At 35.7% G+C, this 23,433-nt stretch overlaps 4 protein-coding genes across 4 annotated transcripts in view; 2 read left to right on the top strand and 2 right to left on the bottom strand.

The window, feature by feature from the left end:
- Window positions 1,791-8,457, bottom strand: LOC109843158 (endoplasmic reticulum-Golgi intermediate compartment protein 3-like). Its single transcript, XM_020412090.1, has 13 exons — window positions 8,065-8,457; window positions 7,187-7,260; window positions 6,925-7,008; window positions 6,695-6,775; window positions 6,286-6,366; window positions 6,064-6,156; window positions 5,333-5,512; window positions 5,141-5,208; window positions 5,004-5,055; window positions 4,837-4,890; window positions 4,673-4,762; window positions 2,271-2,337; window positions 1,791-2,125 (listed from the first exon to the last, which is right to left on the bottom strand). The coding sequence occupies exons 1-13, from the start codon at window positions 8,216-8,218 to the stop codon at window positions 2,034-2,036; spliced, it is 1,170 nt and encodes a 389-aa protein (XP_020267679.1). The 5' UTR covers window positions 8,219-8,457; the 3' UTR covers window positions 1,791-2,033.
- On the top strand, window positions 11,614-17,455 carry LOC109843185 (probable vacuolar amino acid transporter YPQ1). Its single transcript, XM_020412122.1, has 14 exons — window positions 11,614-11,817; window positions 12,214-12,460; window positions 12,855-12,897; window positions 13,028-13,054; window positions 13,143-13,241; window positions 13,684-13,844; window positions 14,716-14,902; window positions 15,281-15,394; window positions 15,505-15,624; window positions 15,812-15,832; window positions 16,070-16,128; window positions 16,284-16,374; window positions 16,839-16,951; window positions 17,142-17,455. Exons 2-13 carry the CDS (start codon window positions 12,225-12,227, stop codon window positions 16,905-16,907), a joined length of 1,227 nt encoding a protein of 408 aa, XP_020267711.1. The 5' UTR covers window positions 11,614-11,817; window positions 12,214-12,224; the 3' UTR covers window positions 16,908-16,951; window positions 17,142-17,455.
- LOC109843040 lies at window positions 17,979-21,748 on the top strand. Its single transcript, XM_020411973.1, has 3 exons — window positions 17,979-18,256; window positions 19,024-19,351; window positions 21,162-21,748. The coding sequence occupies exons 1-3, from the start codon at window positions 18,091-18,093 to the stop codon at window positions 21,361-21,363; spliced, it is 696 nt and encodes a 231-aa protein (XP_020267562.1). The 5' UTR covers window positions 17,979-18,090; the 3' UTR covers window positions 21,364-21,748.
- LOC109842717 (UDP-sulfoquinovose synthase, chloroplastic) overlaps window positions 21,982-23,433 on the bottom strand; it is an 8,025-nt gene continuing 6,573 nt past the window's right edge. Inside the window, exon 3 of the mRNA XM_020411579.1 lies at window positions 21,982-22,681. Within this exon, the coding sequence (XP_020267168.1) occupies window positions 22,280-22,681 (402 nt within the window). The 3' untranslated portion in view covers window positions 21,982-22,279. The remainder of the gene's footprint in view (window positions 22,682-23,433) is intronic.

Raw genomic sequence — 23,433 nt, 5'->3', positions numbered from 1 at the left:
ATTTTTTCTTTAAAAGTCTGCTAAAGTGTCACTTTTTGGCAGGCAAGAGACGATTTTACTTGAAAGCCTGCCAAAAAATAATATTTTTAACAGGCTTCCAAGAGAGTCTTTCCCTCAAAAACAGGAAACCAAATAGCCCCTAAGAATTTTATGCTTTTGATCAAAATTTTTTTAAAAAAATAAAATAAATAAAAGATGCACTACAGATAAATAGTCATTCTAATAAATAAAAGGTAATAGTAGATAAATAACATTGAAAGTGCGGACGGGTGGAGTTATCTGCAATCATTACTCTGATTAATTGATTCTTTTTCAATTTAACTTCAATTGCATCTATTGTCTTTTAGCTCGTGTGCATTAGCCGAGTTTATTATCCTTCAATCATTGGAAAAAGAACTATTGAGGTGGTTTTTATTTCAATATTAATTAATTTATGGTTCGTTTCTTAGATATAGAGAAATGCATTTTCATGTACAAAAACACAAGTTTTTAGTTTTTCAAACTTTTTCAAGAAATAGATTGTTTCGTTTTGGTTCGTACAAAAAAAAATGGTGGGAAACCAATATATTTATTTTTCTTGTGTATGCTTCGCATGGAAAAAAAGTAAAAACTTTTGTTTATATGGCAAAAAGGTGACGTGACTGCAGTTTTCGTCGATTTCCCGAGGTTGATGAAGGAATTGGGGGAGAGAAAAAAATCTGATGTGGCGGCGATTTTCACCGAGTTTCCCTTCTTTAACCCTAGCGAACCAAAGATGATGAGAAAAAAACCGACGGAAAGCTTATATCCTATGTGACCACGAAAAATCTGATGTGAAGACGGTGTAAAACTTTTCCACCGAGTTAAAAAACGAACCAAACAGCCCCTTAGTAACTAGTCGTATTACCTATTTTATTAGTAGTTCCTTCAGGACCGTTATTGACGGCGTCTAGGTAGGCAAGTTGGTGGAGCCCACGCCTTGTCTTTTGCAAGTACAGGGAATGGTTTGATGATCTTCAGGTTCATCTCCCCTGTCACCATCATCTGATCGCAGGAGGTGGTGATTTAAAAAAAAATGTCCGAGGTGGAACTACCGAACTTCGAAGGCTTTGTCTGTTGGTGGAGATTAAGACACCACACTAATTGTATTTTCATCAGAGTCTTAGCTTAAGGGGCTGTTTGGTTCGCTATTATAAGGGGTGGAAAACTCAGAAAACCCCTCCACGTTAGATTTTTAGCCCTCCACGTTAGTTTTTTTGTTTCTGTCCATTTCTTTGTGCCGTTTTGGTTCGCTCGGATGGAAGAAGAAAAACTCTGTTGAAATCGCCACCAACTAAGATTTTTTTCCCTCTCCGATTTTCTTCCCCAACCAAGTAAAATTGATGAAAACTTTGCCACGTCAGATTTTTTTCCTTCTCTGCTTTGTTTACAAAAGTTTTCCTTTTTTTTTCTATGCGAACCAAACACAAGAAAAATAAATACATTGGTTTCCCACCATTTTTTATGTGCGAACCAAAGCAAAACAATCTATTTCTTAAAAAAGTTTGGAAAACTCAAAACTTGTGTTTCTTTATATAGAATTGCATTTCTCTATATCAAGGAAACGAACCAAACAGCCCCTAAGATGCAACAGTAGTAAATTGTTCGGTAAATTGCACCTAGGCCCCTGTCGTATCGTTGTGTCAAACTTTCGACCCCAATATTAGACCACGGGTCTATCTGCAACAATGACACTAGAATAGTAACTGCCCCGAAATTGCTTCAGGATCGAATCTCATTTAACCCGTGATAGATAGGGAAACAGGCATCGGTGAAACTGAGTACGTTGAACAACGATTTGATGATGACCAAATATGCAAGTGATGCTTCAATAATGAAATAATGTTACAATAAAATAAAGTTATATATAAGGTACAAAATTGGGTGATCAGAGTTCATCAGTCAATCTCGATAGTTCACCCGCCATCATCGCCTTCTGTTTCCTCGAATTGTTCTTCGCGAAACAGACAGTTCATCCTCATAAAAGCAATTGAAAAAAATCGGACATCGTTAAATTATCTGTACTTCCCAAGATCCATCTTCTTCTTAATTGCCCGTTGGCCGTGATAGATGAAGGAATCGATGATCCCAGCAACGGTGAAAACACCTGTGGGTAGAATACGAAGATGATGATTTCAAACATGGTGGAGTACTTTGTTGAGAACCTCAATGACATGTTTAACAACTAATATCACAAATAAACATTGAAATAGACCAATAAATCAAATAAATGAGGGGTTTACGAGATAAACCTCCGATTATAGCGCATATGTTTGTCAGGAAGTGCAGGAACGGTGTGCTTCCTTCGGTATAGATCACCTGCAATTCCAAATGTGAAAGTAGGAGCAAAAATTATTCCATACCGTGATTTGCAATGGAAACATATGAAAAATACTGAAGGAATTGAGTTGTCTACACTTTTAGCACATTGAGTACAACCTATACATAAAATTCATATATATAATACAAACAAGTGTTATGAAGGTGGAGATACATTTCTATATTACTAGGCATGTTTGGCAAGGGGAAAGTAAATAGAAGGTGAAAATAAGAGAGAGTACTTTCTCATGAAGGTATTTTCTTATTACGTTCTATTTTGCAAAATTGTATTTGGATGTTAGAAAGTAAAAGGAGAGAACACTGAGATGGCAAATGATGCGGCACTTACTTTCTTCTTATTGTGTTTGGTTATCATGGAATGAATAGTAGAAAGTGGATAAGCATAAGTAAAATGATACGTAAAAAATCTAAAAATACATTTTCTCTCTCGTCTCTCTTCACTTTCCATCCACTTTCCTCAAATTTTGGGGAAAGTGATACGGGCTAAAATGCTGATATAGCACTCTTCACTTTCCAATCACTTTCCATTCACTTGCCAAATGCCAAATGGGATAAAAATGGAAAGGGGAGCCACTTTCCAATTTTCGGTGCACTTTCCATGTACTTCCCCGGTGCCAAACACGCACATCCCCTGCCCTAATCTCCTTTTCTATTTTGTTCGCACATACATCCACCGCCTATTCCGTGTTGGAATGTTTTCTAGTTACTTTTAAACACATGGAAATCTTGTTAAGTTGGAAAATTTAAAAAGTCTCGTCATCACATGATTCCCACATAACACGAAGTTTATGCAAAAACCCTATAATTAAAGACTGATAGAACAGCCCTCCCAAAGAATTTCTCCTCTGCTGGCTTTCCATGCGTAAGGAACTTTGCTAATTAACAATCTAAAGACTGGAACAGACTGACTACCCTTGAAGAAATGAGAGGAAAAGCCCCTTTTTATCCATTGCGCATAATGAGCAAAATAATTTTCAAATAAACTGAAGATACAAGGAGGTTGTAATTGGTTATATCTTTCCATTAGCCTGGATGCCATGAAGAAGATCCTACTCGGGCCTGTTTGGTTGGTTTCTTAGCTTGTAAAAGAAATTGGGGAAGGAAACCATCGCAGAGGGTTTCTACCCATTTCCTATAAGCCTGTTCGTTTGCCTTAAAAAAATGGGAAATCAAAGAAATAGAAAACTATTTCTAAGAAAAATGGGTTTTTGAATTGTTTGGTTGGCTAAAAAAAAAGGAAATCAAAGAAATTGAGATGAGATGAGTTGTCACATTATTATTGGATGATGTGAGTGATTTTTAAAAAAAACTAGTTTTGATGTTGTTCGGTTGGCGAAAAAAATAAGGAAATGAATTATTAGAAACCTATTTCATGTAGTTTTGTTGTTTTCTTTTGTTTGGTTCATTCTTAAAAATAAGAAATGAAATGAGATGAGATGAGTTGTCATTGTATTATTGGGTGATGTGAAGAAAGATTAAGAAAAATATTTTCACAACTTTTTGGGATGAAAACAAAGAAATGAAATGTTAATGAGATGAGGTGAATTGTTATAATATTTTATTCGATGATGTGTGTGATTTGAAATGATGAAAAGAGATGAGTTGAGTGATGTTTGGATGAAAATAATATTTTATTAGATGTGGTGGATGAGTTGTTAGATGAAAATAATATTTTATTAGATGTGGTGGATGAGTGGTTAGATGAAAATAATATTTTATTAGATGATGTGGATGAGTTGTTGGATGAAAATAATATTTTATTGGATGTTGTGGGTGAGTTTTAGGGATGGAAATGGAAGAAATGGATTATTTTGAGATTTCCACCTTTTCCATTTCCATTTCTTGGTTTTTAGGAAATAAACGAACAGGCCCTAAAAAAAAACCCATGAAATGGGTTTCCTTAATTATGGGTCATGACATCCAATAAGAAAGTGTCACGTCACTTATTTGTTTTAAAGAGTGAACCAAACAAGGATAAGCAAAATATTATGGATATGTGTTTGCTATAATGCCTTTCTTTGATTTTTTTGGGGGTTGGGGGGCGTAACCAAACAGCCCCTAATTGTAATTCTAACAAAAAAATTTATAAAAGACTATGACCTATCAGTTCAGACAGTCATCTAATTCCCTGTTGATTTCTGTTCCTTTGTTCGACATTGATGAAAAGAAAACAACATCACTCATAAGAATTCTCATCATTTTATTCTTCGATTAAATATCAGTGGTTGAAATAGTGGTTCATAGAAATCAAGATGATCATGCAATCAGGATTCAAGATCAAAGTTAAAATCAACTATATAATGTAGTCCCTTACCTTGATTGGAGAAAAGTCATAGACAAAGTATACCCCAGGAGGGGGATTAGGATAAACATGCTCATCACTGAAGTGCTCAGTCACCGAAAACTGCAGTTTAAAATTTAATCATCTAAGACTATGTTTCTCCCAAATATAACGAGAACTAGGATCAAACCAATTACCTGATTGGAGTGAATTTTGTGTCCTGTTAAATCTGTGTAGATTGTTGGGACCACCTGCGTAAAAATCTCAGTTTCTCAGTAATACTTCCTCATAAATATAAAGCCTAAGAACACAGAATAAATATGCATAAATTTAAAAAACAAGAATGAAAACAACATGTACTCACTTTGATAAAATACTGATAGATCCCAGATGACGTGTGATGCATCCATTGTGCACTGAGATTTTGCCAAAACCAAATAAAATAGGATAGTGTGTGAAAAGGAATGGTAGAATCAAAGGAGACAATGAATTATCACTTACCCATCAAGTGGGTTGACTACACCAGGGAAATCTTCTCCAAACGTTAGTCTGTTTATTTTGTGGCTTATCTGGTTTTATTGAAAATGAGAACAGTAAATACAATGGCAGACGCAACAGAATATCATATGAAATGCCTCCAACAATCAGAAAGGAAGATCATGGAAAATGGAAAACAGGCTGTGAACCACCCACGTTATAATTTCCCAGTTGAAGATCCAATAAACTTGACAGAAAGTTTTGCGAGTGGTGCAAAGATTTTCCAGCCGCAAAGTGAAAATTCCCAGCTACTTTATTGACATCCACAAACCCGTTAATGTTGCAACCTTCACCTTCCTCCTCTTTAATCTGATTGATGTAGCCCTCCCTAGAACACTGAAAAACAATCATTGGAATCACAAATATGTCAGAGATAACCAAGCAAGATGTATCAAATGAAGGACAGCTCACATTTGATAAAATAAACAAGGAAAGCTGATATAACGTGAAGTGGAACGGAGATCAGCCAGAATGTTGCAAGAGAATAGATATGACCATAAATAATATTGATGAAAAGTATATGAAAAGAGGTTTTCCCATTTTTATAATACTAGTTGGAGTTCTTCTGTACAGAAAGCATCCAAAACATCATACTTGAGCTACAGTTATAGAGCCCTCCCTCGCCCTCCCCTCTCTCTTACATGTCTACCTTTAGGAGTTCATTTTTAACTATCTTTGTCTGTTAAGTTACATGCTCACTATCTGATGTTTACCACAATATTAAGGATAACATAGAACCATATCGAGCAAACACTTAAAAGGCGATGATCAGGGAAATGGCTCCATCATATATGAATTACACATTGTGCACTGTACTTTGTTGTACTAGACAAAATTATGCTAAAACGCACGAGGAAAATGCTGAAGATTCCAAAATTTTGCTATACCTGGTCAATTAGTTCAGGATTTGACAGACCCCATCCTTTCTTTCGGTATGCTTCACGAACTTCTTCGCATGAGTTACAGCAGTCATCATCTGACTGAAAAATGTATAATATTGCACTACCGTCAATGAGATGGCGCTATTGCACTTCTCCACTAGGGAAAAATGAGAAGGACAGGTCGGATGATAACAAAGCATCAAGTTAAGTCGAAGGAAAAATACATACCACTTCAGCACCATAACAAGAACCGCAGTAGGTCTCATTATGATCAAGTCTTCCACCATGCCTCTGCAAAGGTTTTTCAATCTGCAAAAGTTGTTCAACTCAGGGCACAATAAGTATGAAGAATATTCACTACTGTCAAACACACAATATGACCCAGTAGGAAAATGTAAGATACATGTATAAGCAGGACTATGCATAAAATCCTCACTACAATTGTTTCACGAGAGAGATATGCTAATGACACAATATTAGACAATATAAGCGACTATGCCTATAATTGATCTTGGCACACATCAGTGCTAGCTCAAGTACAAATAACATTATGTTTCTTACATACTGAGGGGGAAAAGTTTCATTTCACTTATATATAAAACAAAAACAAACTGGTATAACATAGTAGGTTACCTACCTTGGGTGCACCAACACCATCCTGTCTTGTCGCGATAACATTACCAAGATGGTCTATTCTATTTTTTATTATGTCGTGTCTCTGTAAAAAAAATAAAATGGAACAAAAGAATTATATTCAGAATCATGCACGTGACATGAGTGATAGAAAACTCCAAGATAAAAAATAAAAAAATAAATTAAAAAAAAGGCCAGTGGAAAAGAAATCTGGAGCGAACTTTCTGAACATACTATATCAATGTGTTGTTCACCACTGATATCCATGGTATCAACAGCTATAAGCGAACAAGGAACAGATGGGAAGGTGACGTCAAACTGCAAAACAACAAGTGAAATGTAATGATTGATGATGATAAAAAAGATTTTCTACTGTTTAACAGATATGTGATCATACACTGAAGAATAATCTTAAAGAATCTAATGTCATAGCATCATCAAGAATCATCTTAAACAAGATATAAGAGAATTAGTTGTAAGAGGATTAGTTACTAACGTTGACACGTAATCTCTCTCCTCTAGAAGTATCTACTACAAGTTTTGTCTGAGTTCCCGAGTGAAGATAGAGACCTGCATAGTTAGAAATGAGCAAGCTGTCAATTATCACATAATTGGCAACAGCTCAACAAAGAGTTGGCAAAGAATCGTTATGTGCATGAAGAGAGAGGGAGTGTAGGACTAGATACAAAAGTCTTCTGCTTCAAGTAAAACTTTGAAGCTGGTAAAGTTACTTAAGTTTATCAAAACTTGCGCTGGCTGCAGAGAAGTAAAGGTTTGATTTATTTTTATTTTTTCAAGCATGAAATGATCTCTAAACAACTTGAATGATGGCATGTTAAAGAGCTTCAACCAAATGTCCAAATATAGGAACTACGGATAAAAGATGACTGCGAGGAATTGTTTGAGGTAATAATACACATCTGCAAACGAATCAAACAAATGTCTAGGCACATAACTAAATAGAAACGTAATGCGGCAGTCGGCAGCGAAGATATGATATCATAAATTTCCTCCTCATTTCATTTAGTCTAACAACCACCAAAAAGTATATATTATTATGCAATTCAAAGAGGCACGTCATTAAACACTAAGAAAGGGTAATTTCCTTCCATATGTAGCAAATGCCCTTCATTAACACAAGAGATAACAATAACACTCAAAATCTCGTCAATTCCCCAACCATAACAACTTCTTTTCTACATCCAGTTTCGTGTACATTTCCATCAAAATCATAACAAAGCCAAAATTTTAAATTAAAAATACCTATAAGGAGATATAGAAGCGTATTCCCATTTCAAATTTCCCTCCTTTCCATATAATTAACACAAAAACATCAAAGAAATTCCCAAAAATGAGGTAAATTAGGAAGCTTACCGATCTCCGATACGAACAAGAAAACTATGGCAATCGAAGAGAAGATGGTAATAAGACCCCCCGAGAGCGTCCTGCTGTAGAAATCCTCGTTGACCTTTGGATACGCATCGAGATTCCTCAACTTATTGAAGACCCCCATCCCTCTAATGGACATCGAAGCCCCGGCGAGATCGGAATCTCTCTGAAATGGAGGGGAATCGGGGGCTCCGGGAGATCGAAACCCTAACAAGATCGAAATCTAGGGTTAGGGTTTTCAATCTCGGTGCTCCCTCCCTCCCTCTCGCCAAAGAAAATGGAGACTTTCGATGAGCGCGAGAGCAAAAGGCCAAAGCTTTGACGCTGTCTTTTCCTCCGGCCGTCGTCCTTTTATATCGCTGACGAATTTGGGGAAGTGAAAAATTCGCACTATTTTTGAGGAGTTCGATTGTTCCGCAAGAATTTATCGAATGCTCGGATGTTCCCCCCTCCTGGGGAGTGTTCGGGTCGGATGTTTGGCGACAGGGAGCGTGACAGGTAGGCGGACCTCGATAAGGTTTATTGTACTTCTGTGGGAAAGGAGGGTTTTTACCGGAAAAAAGAATTCTCAGTGAGGGTGGATTTGTAAATTTGAGAATCGTTAACGAGGGGGTGGGTAGAGTTGAGGATTTACCGCGGGTCAGAAAAGGGTCGTCTCAGCGTAAAATACGGAATCTAATGAAGTCCTGTCAATAAATGATGGGGGGTTTTTGACAGATGACATGATTTGCTCGAGTCTGTCTTTTGCTGGACAAATTTTCAAAACCGATCTTTTTAGGTTTTTAATTGCAAAAAAAGATCCATTTCAATCTTATTTATAAAAACCGAACCCAGTTGATTGAAACTGGGTCGGTTTTTAAAAAAAATATTTCAAACTTCACGGGAGTTCAACTCCCGTGAAGTTTTGTTATGAGAAAAACTTCACGGGAGTTCAACTCAACTCCCGTGAAGTTTCCCAAAAAAATTTAAAAAAACCGACATTTTGTAAATATTTTCAAAACCGGTCACTTTTTGCAATTAAAAACCCAAAAGGGTCAGTTTTAAAAATTTGTCCGTCTTTTGCTAGAAAGTCCTCGAATTGAATTGAGCCCATAGTTTTGCATAAATTATAAATAAACCCCCACTAATTCTAACAGTATGCAAGTATGTGAGATTAAAATTGTTGTGATCTATAAGTTAATTAGTTTCCATTGTGTACACGGTTAAATATTGATGGGTGATATTTTTATTTTTATTAAAAAAAAATCAGCTCACACTCGCATAATGGATTATTAGTATTGTTCATTCATCTCTTCAGCTATTTTCAGACTTATCTTCCTCCATGAGCTAATTTCAGCCCCACATTATCTCCTGAACTATAATCTCAGCCCCAAATTATCCACCTCAAGAAAAGTATGAAATCTATTTCATTACACATGGAAATCTATTTTAGAGGTTCTAAAGAGAAAATGAGTTTCATGAAAAGATAGCATAGCGGAAAGAGTATCTCTTTTTTTTTATAAATTATCATACGGAACCAACATAAAAATAAATAAACTTTTTTTTGGATATATCAACTTCTTTTGGATCTAAAAATTTTAAAAGTTGATGCGGCGAGCATGGAAAACAATTTCATGCTTTTAGAATGCGAACCAAACAGCCTTCACAGCACATATACACCTTGAAGTTTATAGAATCCGAACTTGAATACTTTGTGTTGTGCAAATGTAAGAATGTTGTTTCAAAATTCCCACATGATGCTCACATGATAATTTCGAGACTTTTCAACCACTAATGCATGCTGAATTTACCGTTAATCCCATTATAATCCTGTTTTAAATTATAATTGCTGTAGGCTTTAACAAGAATGAGGGTATGTTTGACAATATATTCAACAATTATAAAGGGCCAAATTAAAAAAAACTTGTAAGCACATGGAATTTTTTAGAACATAAGATATTAAAGTGCAACATTTATTAATTTTAAGATATATAAAAATAAAATGAGGGTATATAATTGCATCAATGGGGAAACTATATGTTACTGGTTGAGATACACGTGTAATGCATATGGTTGAATATCATGATTATTTAAATTGATAAAAATAGAATAAAAGAGAAACCAAAGTTTTTTGTGGGATTGATCATCAACTCAATAATTTCTCTCTCAAATAAATTATTGTCATTGTTTCCTTTCAACCCAGACTGTGGTCACGTAATCTACTATTTGTGAGATATAAACACATTGATCTAGTACAACATCTCTATTTATTAGTATCTTGAAGTCTTTAAAAAATGGATGATCATTCAATTCACAAAGGAATTCCGTATATGAATTTACTCGCAATATGTCTATTAAACTTTTAGTTATGGTTTGACTCATATTCATATTAATTTTTAGTTGTGGTTTCACTCATATTTACATTATCTTATATTCTCATTCAATTTTACTGCTCATTCTCTGTATCATAAAAGTAAAAACCGAAAATATGAAGAAATATTTTCTTGTGAAATTAGAGCATAGAGATTATAATATATTTCGCCATGTGCTCTAAATGTAAAATTTTCTTTTTTTCCTTTGATGCAAGGTCCCTATCAAATCTTGCACCAAAAAATATGAATGAAAAATGTCATCATAAATCACTTGCCTAGGGCAATTGTATTGTATATAAGACATATAGTTCATCTGAAATATTCACATCTGCTAAGTGGACTTTGCTGTTGCGAGAGCAAAATGTTAGAGGCTCGTATTCAACCTTTTTTGGCTCTAAAAACACAAGAATTTAAAGTGCATAACTTATATATTGTAAAGAACATGCTGGTCCATGAAGAATTTTCCCTAATAATGATGTTATTACAACGATGTTACTATTTAGTATTAAATCAATTTTATTATATAAGATTTCTTATATGACCATTTTTAATAAATTACAAAGTATTATATGAAAACTTCGATGCTCATAGCAAGTGGTTAGGCTCCACAAAATATGGTAACTTTACATTATAGTTTGCCGTTTAGTAATAATGTTGGCAATGTCGTTACCTTTTCTCTTTACCTTGTTATTCATGTGCCGTTTGCCAAGAGTACAGGGAGATCCGTGACGGGTCGGAGGGTTCCATCTCTGTTCTTTGCATTCCCTGCTGCAACTCCGCCCGCTATCCATACGATGGGGGTCCAAACCGGCGGAATGAACACCTTACTTGATGCAGATCATCGATTAACATTCCATTTACATTATTCTTCTGTGCTCTGTCAATGCGCATTAACATTCCATATGTTGTACTTCTAGTTGTAATTTGTGCTGGCGACACTATAATCATGTTGTGGGAAAATGCTGAACCAGTAAGTGCATGGGCCTATATGTCAGCCCAAAAATGTCTAGTTGGCCCATCACGGTATGGGCTCTAATTCAAATGTTGGGCCATGATGCGGCGTACCGACTTTGTTATGCTCTCTTCTGCCTCTGCACGTGTCATCCACGTGATGCGGTGCGTGGCTACAGAACCAGACAACTCGATCGAAATTATCTGCTCATTATTTATTTACTTTTTTTTTTGGCTTTTTTTAATTCAATTCAACTTTTTCGTCGAGAAATATCCATCAAAAGATATTTCCTTGGAATCTCCGGCCTCTCCCGAGTTCATTTGGCACTGGACTCTTTGTTTCTCTTTTCTCTCTCTTTTTTTTTAATCCCTTGAAAATCCATTAAAAAGTTTTGAGTTTCGGGTTGTTCTTGGCTTCTCAAGCTCCAAAGCCCAGGTAAATTTTCTGGGTTTTTCTTGTTTCATTCGATTCTTACCTATTTTCCTATGGTTGAAGAGAATGTTTTTGTTTTTCGAGAGAATAATGGGCAAAGGCCATTTCTTTCCCCTCAAAAAGCCTGTTTTTGTTGATATGTGGGTCTCTTTAATTTTGGCATTTTCGGAGTTTCTGCACTTGGGTAACTTTTTCTTTTAAAAGGGGTTTATTTATGTCCCCCCCGCAATAAATACGAGCGAAATAACGATACACAATTTATCTTTGATTAGTCTTTTTAATGTTGTGGTAGTATTTCATTATTACTAAAGTGATTTTACAGTTTTCTAATTTTTGTAATTTTTTTATGGGCGTACTTCTGGAAATTCCTTTACTAGCACATGTAATTGATCGTTTCAGGATAAAAAAAAATGTTGCTTTCTAAAGGAAGAACCCCCTTTTGCTCCCCAAATAGGCACTGCTCTCAATGGGCATGGACCTACTTGAAGTATTGCTTGTGCACTGCAAAGGATGGTGTCGCATTATCCCTTGGATTGGTCAGTGTATTTAGTTGGGGTGTAGCTGAAGTTCCACAGATCATAACAAATTTCAAAGAGAAATCCACTGAGGGCCTCTCGATTGCGTTTCTGATGACATGGATTGTTGGGTAATTGACTTGTTTCTCATCCATTGTGTTTATTTCTATGCCCAATTACTAGGGTTGTGTTGTATGTGATTTTTAGCTCTGTAGCATATCCTGAATTCTTCGTAACAATACGTTTACTTACTTGATGATTCTAACTGATTCTGACAAAGATGAAGATTGCACGTCCGTTTCCATTTTAAGTTTCTTGTCTAGTTGTAGTTGATCCTAAGAATAGTTATATCTCTTTGAGTTGCTAGAAATAGTTTCCCTGCTCTGAATAGTCCTAGCTAGATGTACATCTTGCTTGACCGTTACTTTCAAGAGGGAAACCTTTGTGTTAATGTGCATAGATCTTTTTTGTGATATTTTCTTCACAGTTCTTGTTACTGATATTACCAGCTCCTACTATCTACAGAGACCTTTTCAATCTTATGGGCTGTTGGTTGGAGCCAGAAACTGTAAGTTCCATATTGGCCTCTTGATGTTTGTAACCAGTTATGATTTACATATTTCACTAATTTATTGTAACCACTACGCATTCGTACTTTAGTCTTTTGAAAACACTGATTTTTCATTTAATTAATGCAGTTGCCAACACAGTTCTATATGGCCGTGGTATGAATCTTAACTTTAATTCCTGTAGTTGTCATCTGTTATGTCATTAACCCCTTTCTTAATGAATACCATTCATCTTGAATTGCAGTTGTATACGTTTACGACAGTGGTTCTGACAGGACAAACTGTATATTATGGTCACATTTACCCTCAGATGAAAGCTAACAGAATTAGTCTACTCCATAAGGTCAGATTTTAATGACTTTGTGCTGATACTTGAGGATGTGGTTGCAAGAAAATTTTCATCAAAGAAGATAAACCCAATTAATTTCTTCATTTTTGTATCATTTTATATTTATTTTTGTGATTTATCTTTATGAGTTTTGTTAGTTAATAAATGTCTGAATTTTTCTCAGTGTTGAATATCATTTTTAATATTTTATGTTGTTATATTGCTGTAAAATGTCTCACATCAATGTTATGTTTTTTTTCTCCTGTACCCACCTGTGTAATATATCATTTCCCAGTTTTGTGATTCTATAGCGAACTCTACCTTTGTCCTTTGTCTCCTTTAATGTGGAATCATACCACTGCATCTCTGTAGTTTAGTATTAGAAGCATATTATTAAAGGATAAACTAAGAGTAGAAGTGAAGTCTAGCTAATTCTACCATTGGCTTATTGTTCCAGAGCCAGAAACTGGAGGATGCATTAGCAAAAGAGAAGCTATTATACAAAATTGACGAGAAAGAAGATAAAACTAATGATGATCAAGCCAATGGATCTGACCACGTAAATGAAGTTTGTCATGTTGCTAGCTCACCAATTTCGGTCTCTTCACTATATTACACGTAATCTGTTTATCTGAATGATTTTCTTTATTTTTAGATTTTTAATTGGTATATCGGGATTATATAAGTAGTTATATGATATATTATGACCAAAAAATTGCAGTGTTAAGCAAATCACCATGGATCTATACCATTCTAAATAAATGCTATGTATTTAACCTCTGAACTTGGACAATGCTTGGAATCAATAAAGTAATCTTAAATACTAGAGAAACTATCACTGTAGGGAACAAAGGGAACATTGCAATATTTTTGTAATTGTATAAAATTTAATTGTTGAAAATCACCATTTTACAATTTATTTGTATCTTAAAGTCCTTCGAGGTGATGCAATTGCTTACTGTCAGATCATATTACCGACACCATCTGTATGTTTTCTTTCTCTTCTGGATGACATATGAATTGTATTGTACAATTATTACTTAGATTTTAATAAATGAACTGCTTCTATTACGCCAAACATGTAAGGCTCGATCTCGTTGCATCTGCACACTTTCTGTTTTTGTTTCCTCATCGCGGACCAGCCAACCAATGTCTCTACATTGCCATGCGAATCACTAGTTCACATAAATAGAACTGCCTTTGAGAAAGCAAATCTTTGTTTCTGTTGCTTCCAGCAAATAAACATTCAAATTGGCACATTTCCATTAAGTAGATGGCCTCTTATAGCATTCTCTGAAAGTTAAGAAACATTACCTGATGGCATATTTCACCAGGTTGGAATTTTCTTTTTTTCTTTGAAATTTCCTTGTCAGTTTTTTCAGTTTGTGACCATCTCAAGTCATAGTTTTGAAGATTTGACGTTTGTAGTTTAAAAGTTGCTTACCTCATAAATGCGATGGTCAGAAATCTCTAATCAGAAAATTTCCAGGTCGGCGCGTTCTTTATCAAAGAGTCCAGTACCTATAACTGGAACCTGGTCAGCACACACACGAGATTCTGGAAGAACACCTTCTATTCTCACTCATGATCAGAACTCACCAAGAGAGCCTCTACTTGGTAGACTCGGTCCTGCACAATCTGCACCGGCTTTGACAACTAAAAATATGCTTTGTGTGGTGAGATTAAAATTTAAAGGGTTTTTTCAATATTACTTCTTTAAATCTTTCATATATTAAAATCAGTCCCTCAAATCATTGAAATTGCTATTAGGTCCCCCAAGTCTCTTGTCAAATTAAACCCATCCAATTGCTAGTTATAAAAAAAATTATGAGAATTGAGGGACCTAATAGAAATTTCATAATATAAGGGATCAATTTTAAAAATTGGAGGATCTATTATCAATTTGAATGATTTGAGGGACTAATTTCAAAATATTAAAGATTTATGGACTAATATAAAAAAATCCAAATTTAACACTAAGTTTTCAGTAAGATTTTTTTTTTTTTTGGGTTTAATATTTAATTTAATTGTAGTTTTCCCATTAATTTCTCCAGGTTTCTTCATCAGTTTTTCTCCTTTGTACTTATCACTTTCATATATCCACAAGTCACACTTTCGATAAATCGCCTCCTGGCATGATCATAATGGTGGGCCGCAAACTTTTACAGGTAACTGGAATCTTGTATGTGTTAAATCTTTAGCCAGTGTTCTTGAAGGTTCAATTACTTAAAGCTAATAGAAGAAGTTTGAAACTTCATTTTTTATTGTTTATTTACAGTCCCAGGCTGATGGCTCCTCAGTAGGCCATGGTGGTGTAGGAAGCGAAATTGGAACCATTCTTGGCTGGGCAATGGCAGCTATTTATATGGGAGGGCGGCTTCCGCAAATCTGCTTAAATGTGAGTCTGAACGTTATAACTTGAATCATTTTGTTCTTAATATATTATCCTATTTGTTCCTAATGTATTATCCTACTGGTTGTCGAACTCCGGAATGTTCCTTTAATTTTGATGTCATCCGTGTACGACTTTCGTGTATATTTTGAGGAGTGCATAAGTTAATATTAAGTTTTTCTACTTTTTACAGATTAGAAGAGGCAATGTGGAGGCAAGTAACTTCAGCTCATGCTTTTCATCAGGGCTTTTCTTATAACTGATTTTTCTCTGTTCATAATTTCTGAGTTATGAAGACACTTATCTGAAGTATATGCATTGATATTGCTCTTCATGTGCAATTTTAATTTGAGCTTTATTTATACGGAAACTTTTCCTTTTATGATAAAAACTAAAAAGTTTTATGCATTCTAATCCCTCACCTTCTAAAAGAGATGGTATTTTCCCGCAGGGCCTCAGTCCTCTTATGTTTATATTTGCGCTGATTGGAAATGCCACATATGTTGGGAGGTATATATATATATATATATATATATATATTTTTTTTTTACGTTTCAGACATGTTTCTCACATGATCTATTTAAAAATTTCCTTGATTCTAATATTATTGATTATTATTCATTGGATTGTATATGAACTATGGACCTTTTTTTTTCTTGGTGCAGTATACTTGTGAATAGTGTGGATTGGTCAAAAATCAGGCCTAACATGCCATGGTTAGTCGATGCAGGAGGATGTGTTCTTCTGGATTCCTTTGTATCCTTTTAGCCATCTTCTAATTGAAACTAACTTCACATCCTCGCTAAAACTTATTTTTGAAATAAAATGGGGTTTTTGTTCATTAAGCCCCCCAAATCTTCATATTTGTAAATTAGATCCTCAAATCTTTGTTGACTCTTTATTAGACCTCCCCAATATCAGTATTTCTAAATTAGACCCCCAAACTCGTTTAGTTGTTTTAATTATGACCCCCAAATCTCTTAAGTTGTTTGAGATAAGCCCCTCAAATCTATTAAGTTGCTTTGAATAAGACCCGTGTTTTATTATTTTAATTTAGAAATATGAAGATTTGAGCTTGGGATTCTAATATGGCAACAACCATTAAAATAACCAATGATGCTTCTCTGACTTCTATTTTCAAAGTGGTAATAATGTTCCAGGCTTCTATCATAGTTAACCGGTTCTAGGTGGAGATTATAGTTTCCTTAATTTGCTGTCAGATACTCGTTCAGTTTGTGTATTTTAGCTATTGGAGAAGTGAGAATGCAGGAAACAGATGTGATTCTTGATTTCTGCACGAGGCTATTCAATAAACTTCAGTGAACATACTCAGGTGAGACATGATATCAAAATCAGTAGTTCAGTACATTACTTATTTCTGTCCTAGAACTTCAGTTTTCTTGATGCTATTTTCCTTGGTGACGTAGTTTATCTTAATAGAGTTTCTTTGGTGATGCTTTTTCTTCACGCGACCAAAATTTTAACGGTGAACGTGTGGAAATCTTTGTTCGTTAATATTACAGGAGAATCATCCCCATCGCACGATCAATAATCAACTGACTCGCTGTGAAAATTCACGTTGAAGAAGGGCATCATTCGACATCGCGGCTTTCTTTTTCTCTTTTTGAAGGGAAGAGTTGAGAAAGGATTTTGTTGATTTTATACATGATATTGAAGAGTTTTTGTGAAACTTTTTGTACTGGAGTAGTGTTTTTTTTCTTTTCTGGTGTTGTGGGTTTGTGCTTATGTATAAGCAACGAAACTTTTCTGTCTCGAATAAATTGTGAGGAATGGAACAAAGGGGATTAAGTTATTCAGTGAACACGCCCTTATTCTATCTTGTCGAAGTATTTTGTGAAAGTATTCTGTCACTGTACCAAAACTCCGCAAACTCAGCAAGTTACGATAAGCACCCTGTCACTATACCAAAACTCTGCAAACTCAGCAAGTTACAGTTGATATTTGCAAGTAGGAAGATTTGTATATGATGTTGAGCTTAAGTTATTCGTTAATTGAGTGTCGTCGATTGAAAAAGTTGATATTTGCAAGCTTTTTGTCACGCCCTGGACTCGAGGGCCTGTTGGCGCGATACAAGACGTGGGACCCATCGAGGGTAATGCGTCCCGACTGTTTTATGAGACTTCCTAGTTCAAGGGGTTACGTGAGACAAAGGAAGTTTAGGAAGGGTCACGTGCGAAATGCCCAAAAGTGTAGAGGGTATTTTGCGAAATTATTAAAATGTTTTAACAGTGAATTCAACCAAAGATTAGATTAAAGTCCAAAATTAGTGGGAGGGTGACGTTAATAGTGTCATTAAGTGCTAATTTAGCCTTTAAACCCACCACCAAACTGAGAGAGGTTCTCTGACCCGTTTAATTTCTTCATTCCCTCGAAACCCTAAAAATAATCTATAAAAGAAGGGAAAAAAGAGGAAAAATCTCGAAAACCCTAGATTTCTGAGGATTGGTCGAGATGCTTGCGATCGGGGAAATGGAGGGGATAGGGTTCGAGGATCTCCCCAAGATCGGAGGGATCGCCACGGTGTCGCTCCTCCACTCCTTCATCCCGACGCATTGGCTCCCCTTCTCCATCGTCGGCCGCGCTCAGAAGTGGACCCTCTCCAGGACTCTCCTCGTCAGTGAGTCTTCACCCCCACCCCCTCCGTCTCTCTTCAATTTCTTGTAGATCTGAGCTAGATTTTTCCATAATTCTAAGTTCTTGATGAAACTGGCTTGGTTTGGTGGGGATCTTGCCTTGTTTCAGTTCTTGATTTCTTGGACCTTGAAACTGAGGCAAAAAATTTCGATTCTTGCCGGTGTACGCCGATATTTATACAGATCGATGCTTCTTATTTGATTCCTCATTCATCATTAGCATTTGCACTCCGTGTCTTTTCCGTTCTTGATTTCTCGGATCTTGAAGTTGAGGCCGGAAATGTTCATTCTTGATACCATCTCGTGTCATGAGCTTCACTTAAAATCGAAAAAGAGTTGCCTTTTTTGGCAATGTTACTGTTTTATGATAGGTTCTATAGACGGCTGCTGTTATTTGATCCGTCATTCGTCTTTGACGTCTTCAAAATTCGAAACCCCGTTGCAAATTCTTCCAGAGCTTTAAGTTAACCCTATTTGTTATCAAGGCGATGCATGAGGCTTTCTTACAATGTTTTTGCGCACTTTTTTTAAATGATATTATGATTTAATACATTCTATAATAAATGAGTTGGGTGCGGGTAACGGTGTGAGAACTAAAAATACATGGATGATAGTTTTTTCCTGGGGGGTTTTTAGAATATTATAGATCTGCAATTTACAATTATCCACCGAGGTTTTTTTTTTCAAACTATTTTTAGTTCCTATCACTCATTTCTTTGAAGCATTCTAAAGAAACCTTGTCAAACTACAGCTGCATTTGGAGCTGTATTGCATGTCACGTCAACCTCACTTCTTGGAATAACTGCAATCACCATGGCTAATACCATTGCCGGTGAGGAAACAGTGCACAGACTTGCTTCCCTTCTACTTGTACTTCTGGGAGGGAGTTACATACTATTGTTTGCCCTGGGAAAGGGTGGTCATAGTCATTCACACGGTCATCCGATGGAAAAGATGGCTGTAGCTGGGCTTGTTCTTGTACCGGCTCTTTCTCCTTGTGCCACGACGCTTCCTGTGTTTCTTGCAGTTGGTAACTCATCCTCCATGATGATCCTCGCAATTATTGTGCTTCTTTTCAGGTATTTCATTTTCTTTTAAGTTTGATTTTTTTTACCGGAAAACAATATACTTCTGTCATTGGTGAACTGGAACTCTAAATTTGACCATGTTGGTACTTAATGAAGCTGTGGAGTATGGTTTAAATTACTTTTATGTTTATCGGGTAAACTTGTGCTGGTTTTGTATTTGGTTTCTTATTTTACTTGTGCTGGTAAACTTGTTATGTTTGTGTAGCACAAGGTACCCATAAACTCAAATCTGTCTCAGTAAAATCTGAGGTTTCTTGCATCGAATGATTCAAATCAGACTATCCATTCATCGCAATTTTTTTTTCTTGAATCTGACTGTTAAAGCCTGAGTGTGACAACTTTCCAATCTCTTTTATATAAAGAGTGGGAGTGGCCAGTATGGAGCTAGATCCTGCCTGACGATGGCCTATTTATGTGAACATAATTTCACTTAAAAACTTAATTTGGGATCACAATCTATGTGCTCCTTTAATCAAATACCAAACAAGATAAAAGTCCCAGTCGCAGCCACAAACTTCAATCTGAATCACAAACTTCAGTCTGAATTGGTGGATGGGACCTTTTAATATTATTGCTGTCCTCGGTCTCAAATAACAGGTCCAAACTAATAACACCAAAGATCAAACAATACGACTGGATGATGAGAGGACAGCCATTGTTATCCCAGGTAACAATCCCAAACTAATAGCACAAATAAAATAAAATAAAAAATCAAAGTTTTGAAAAAAGTTCGAGTGCCAAAAATGTCTCAAGCTGTAATGAACATCTTCATTTACAAAGAGCTCCATATGACTAATACACATTAAGGTGAATTTTCACAAAATTACTGCAAACTATTTGAGATTTTGAAGGAAACTACCCCAGCACTTCCTTCATAAAACTATCATGTCTACCTTTTGTTAGTGAAAGGTGTCACGTGCAGCACATAAATTTTTTGGACTATTTTGCTCTCAGTTAGTTTATAACTACAGACAAAATTAAAAAAAAAACTAATATTGAGATTTAATTGTAAAATTCAACCTACTTAGTTTTTCTTTGCCAAAAGCGACTGACCTTTTTGCCACGTCAGTGATATCGATAGAGTGTCGGTTGATTTTCAAATTTTTTATTTTTTAGGTCTCCGAGATCACGGGTCCCGTGAACTTGACAATTTAATCACAAGGCAAAGATACCAAGTTAATCGATAAGGGTCCTAGCTCACCCCATATCCTCGTGTGTATGGATGCTAAGAATTTGACGATGGGTGCGCATGTAAACCCCTAATAAATGCACAAAAGACGGTTAGTCGTGCCTGATAACTCATGGTAATAGTTGGGAATAATTAGGTTTAAGTGAGCTTGATAATTACCTGGGATTCTGAATCCTGGGTACTTAAAATGTTCAACATTTCAGACGCGACTTTTTTTAGTGAAGGGCACTAACATGGTCTAAAGTAGGTACTCTTGGTAAATAAATACTAAGTGGGTCGATTTTTACAAGTATTTACAAAATAGTCTATTTTAAAATTTTCTCCTTATAACTGCTCTGTCATCCTCACCCTCTTGAAACTGTGATAGGACATTTGAGTCTTTTTAACTGCACCCTAAATGTATTGTCGTTGGGGATTTTCTGCTGATTCTGAAATTTGTGATAATTTATAGTTCACAGTACTTTCCTTGCTGAACTAATAATAGCTCGTGGTAGTTTTCAGAAATTTGTCCCAATCTTTAAAGAAAATAGTTTTTTTCCCATTGTCTTAAAAGCTAAAATTCATGTAGTTAATTTGCATGCTCTTTTAATTTGCATGCTCTTGATTCTGCAGCACTATAACTGTGATGACCTCATTGGTAGCCCTATCATATTATGGGGCTAGCAAGATCAAGTTTCACTGGGTTGAGCGCAATGATAAGCTTCTTGTAGGATCAGTCTTGTGCCTGGTGGGAATATTAACATACATTTTCCATGATCACGAAGGCGAAGGGCATTCTGAACATCTGCACAACAGAAAGCTTATTGGCTTGTGAGAATGGAATCAGCTCAGTTATTCTCTACTGGACTTTTCTTGTTATGTGTATCTTCTGAATTGGCTATCAAGGTTGTATGCAAATTGGCTTTTTGCTCTCAGGCTTCTTACAATTGATTCAAGATGGGAGGAGGCATATAAATTGCAAATCCTCTCTATTGTATTCTTCCCCCGAGCTTTGCTCTCAGGCTTCTTACAATTGATTCAAGATGGGAGCTTTGCAGTTGTGAAAAATACATAAACAAGAATGCAGCAATCAATCTGTTGTTTGATGTTACTATGATTGTTATCCCTTTTTTTTATCTTCCTGATTTGTGAGTTGGAACTCAGGCAAGTTTTGTAAATTTTCTCGTGTTTCGTAAATAAAATATTAAAAGTTTTTCTCTGATTGCTGTTTACTATACTTGTTGACAGAACAATCACAAAGTCTTTATATCAAATTTCTATTGGTGGCTTCCCTCAAATTCTTTCATGTTATTAAATTTCTATTGCTGTATACTATACTTGTTGACAGAACAATCACATGGATCTATGCTTTCTTTCTTTTGAAGTGGCATCAATAACTATGATCTGAATCTGAACATACTGAGAAATAAGGATCCTCAGGGGAGAATTCTGCTAGATAAGAACCTCAAAAAGTTTATTCAACTCAAAAGTTTAAGATAACAGAAACAAATAAAAACATCCACTCCAGGTATTCTTTCTGAGTCAGGGAGTAAACATACATGATTCTACATTCTCACATCAAAATAAACACACCAGTCACTTTCCTGTAACTAGTAACCTGAACTATAATTATACAACGTAGCTAATGCCAACTTTATGGTATTGACATCATATTTCACCTTGGAATTAATGCCAACTTTATGGTATTGACATCATATTTCACCGAATTCCAATTGCTTTAACGACGAAACTCAAACAGAGACAGTCTTAGGCTTGACTCCAATCTTCTTCCAAGAAACACTCGGCATTATCTGCGTAGTATCAACACGATCCTCGTACCTAACAGCAAAATTGAGAACAGAATCTAGAAGAGAATCTGATAGAAGATGAGGCTTGAGACCCAGTTCCACAAGTTTCGTGTGTTTGGCATTGTAGTAGTGTTCCTCAGCTTCAACACGAGGATTCGGAACCGATATGGTCTTAACGTCGAGTCCGAGTTTCTTGCCTGCTTTGGTGACTAAGCCAGCAAGCTCATTGACAGAGAATTGTTCGGTGAATTGGTTGAAGACTCGGAATTCACCTGGGTTAGCTGGATTAGCGATTGCGAGCTCTACGCATTGAACTGTGTCTCTGATATCCAAGTAACCTCGGGTCTGCAGAGTTTAAAGAGAAGCTTAAGTTTGAGGAAGAATGGATAAATACAACAATTACAACAACAAAGCCTTTATATTCCAATTTTTATTGGTCATCTACATGAATCCTATTCATTCCATTCAGTTCTATACGAGCTATCTTCTCCATTGAGCTATAACTCTCATCACCTCCTTATTTGATTCCAGGCAAATTCATCATCTCCTTATTTGCTTCCACAACCAAATTTGCTACTCCGGTCATCCTTGCCTCATTAACTACAATCTATAACTTCTCCTGAATGGTGTATGACTAGTGACATGAAGAATGAATAAATATGGACCGAAAAGTAAAAGAAATTTTGAATACAAATCATGTCATGTAAAGTCATGCTGACCTTAATACCTTCCCTCAAAAAATATTTGGGTGGATTACCAAACATATAATCCCATCTTTCCAGGATTCTTCCCTCTATTAAGCAACAAACAACAAGGTTGTTTGGAAAAAAGCGATTTGGTTTTATGCCTTGGTGACGTGGAAGATGACATTTTTGCCATACTTCCAATCAATTTCTATATCTACTTCATTATCTAACAACTGTAAGTAAACATATAATCCCATCTTTCCAGGATTCTTCCCTCTATTAAGCAACAAACAACAAGGTTGTTTGGAAAAAAGCGATTTGGTTTTATGCCTTGGTGACGTGGAAGATGACATTTTTGCCATACTTCCAATCAATTTCTATATCTACTTCATTATCTAACAACTGTAAGTA

The sequence above is a fragment of the Asparagus officinalis genome, chromosome 5, assembly GCF_001876935.1.
Source record: "Asparagus officinalis chromosome 5, Aspof.V1, whole genome shotgun sequence".
NCBI lineage: Eukaryota > Viridiplantae > Streptophyta > Magnoliopsida > Asparagales > Asparagaceae > Asparagus > Asparagus officinalis.
The sequence above is the reverse complement of the archived record's forward strand: the minus strand, read 5'-3'. Positions and strand labels throughout refer to the sequence as shown.

What these genes read in the sequence shown, in the direction of transcription:
- LOC109843185 (XM_020412122.1), top strand. Translation starts at nt 12,225, where the DNA reads ATGTTGCTTTCTAAAGGAAGAACCCCCTTTTGCTCCCCAAATAGGCAC. An exon ending in CTGATGACATGGATTGTTGG is followed by an intron (nt 12,461 to 12,854) that starts GTAATTGACTTG and finishes TACTATCTACAG; the next exon opens with AGACCTTTTCAATCTTATGG. An exon ending in GAATTAGTCTACTCCATAAG is followed by an intron (nt 13,242 to 13,683) that starts GTCAGATTTTAA and finishes TTATTGTTCCAG; the next exon opens with AGCCAGAAACTGGAGGATGC.
- LOC109843040 (XM_020411973.1), top strand. Translation starts at nt 18,091, where the DNA reads ATGCTTGCGATCGGGGAAATGGAGGGGATAGGGTTCGAGGATCTCCCC. An exon ending in CTCCAGGACTCTCCTCGTCA is followed by an intron (nt 18,257 to 19,023) that starts GTGAGTCTTCAC and finishes GTCAAACTACAG; the next exon opens with CTGCATTTGGAGCTGTATTG. An exon ending in ATTATTGTGCTTCTTTTCAG is followed by an intron (nt 19,352 to 21,161) that starts GTATTTCATTTT and finishes TTGATTCTGCAG; the next exon opens with CACTATAACTGTGATGACCT.
- LOC109843158 (XM_020412090.1), bottom strand. Translation starts at nt 8,218, where the DNA reads ATGTCCATTAGAGGGATGGGGGTCTTCAATAAGTTGAGGAATCTCGAT. An exon ending in TCTATCAGTATTTTATCAAA is followed by an intron (nt 4,891 to 5,003) that starts GTGAGTACATGT and finishes ATTTTTACGCAG; the next exon opens with GTGGTCCCAACAATCTACAC. An exon ending in CATATGCGCTATAATCGGAG is followed by an intron (nt 2,126 to 2,270) that starts GTTTATCTCGTA and finishes TTCTACCCACAG; the next exon opens with GTGTTTTCACCGTTGCTGGG.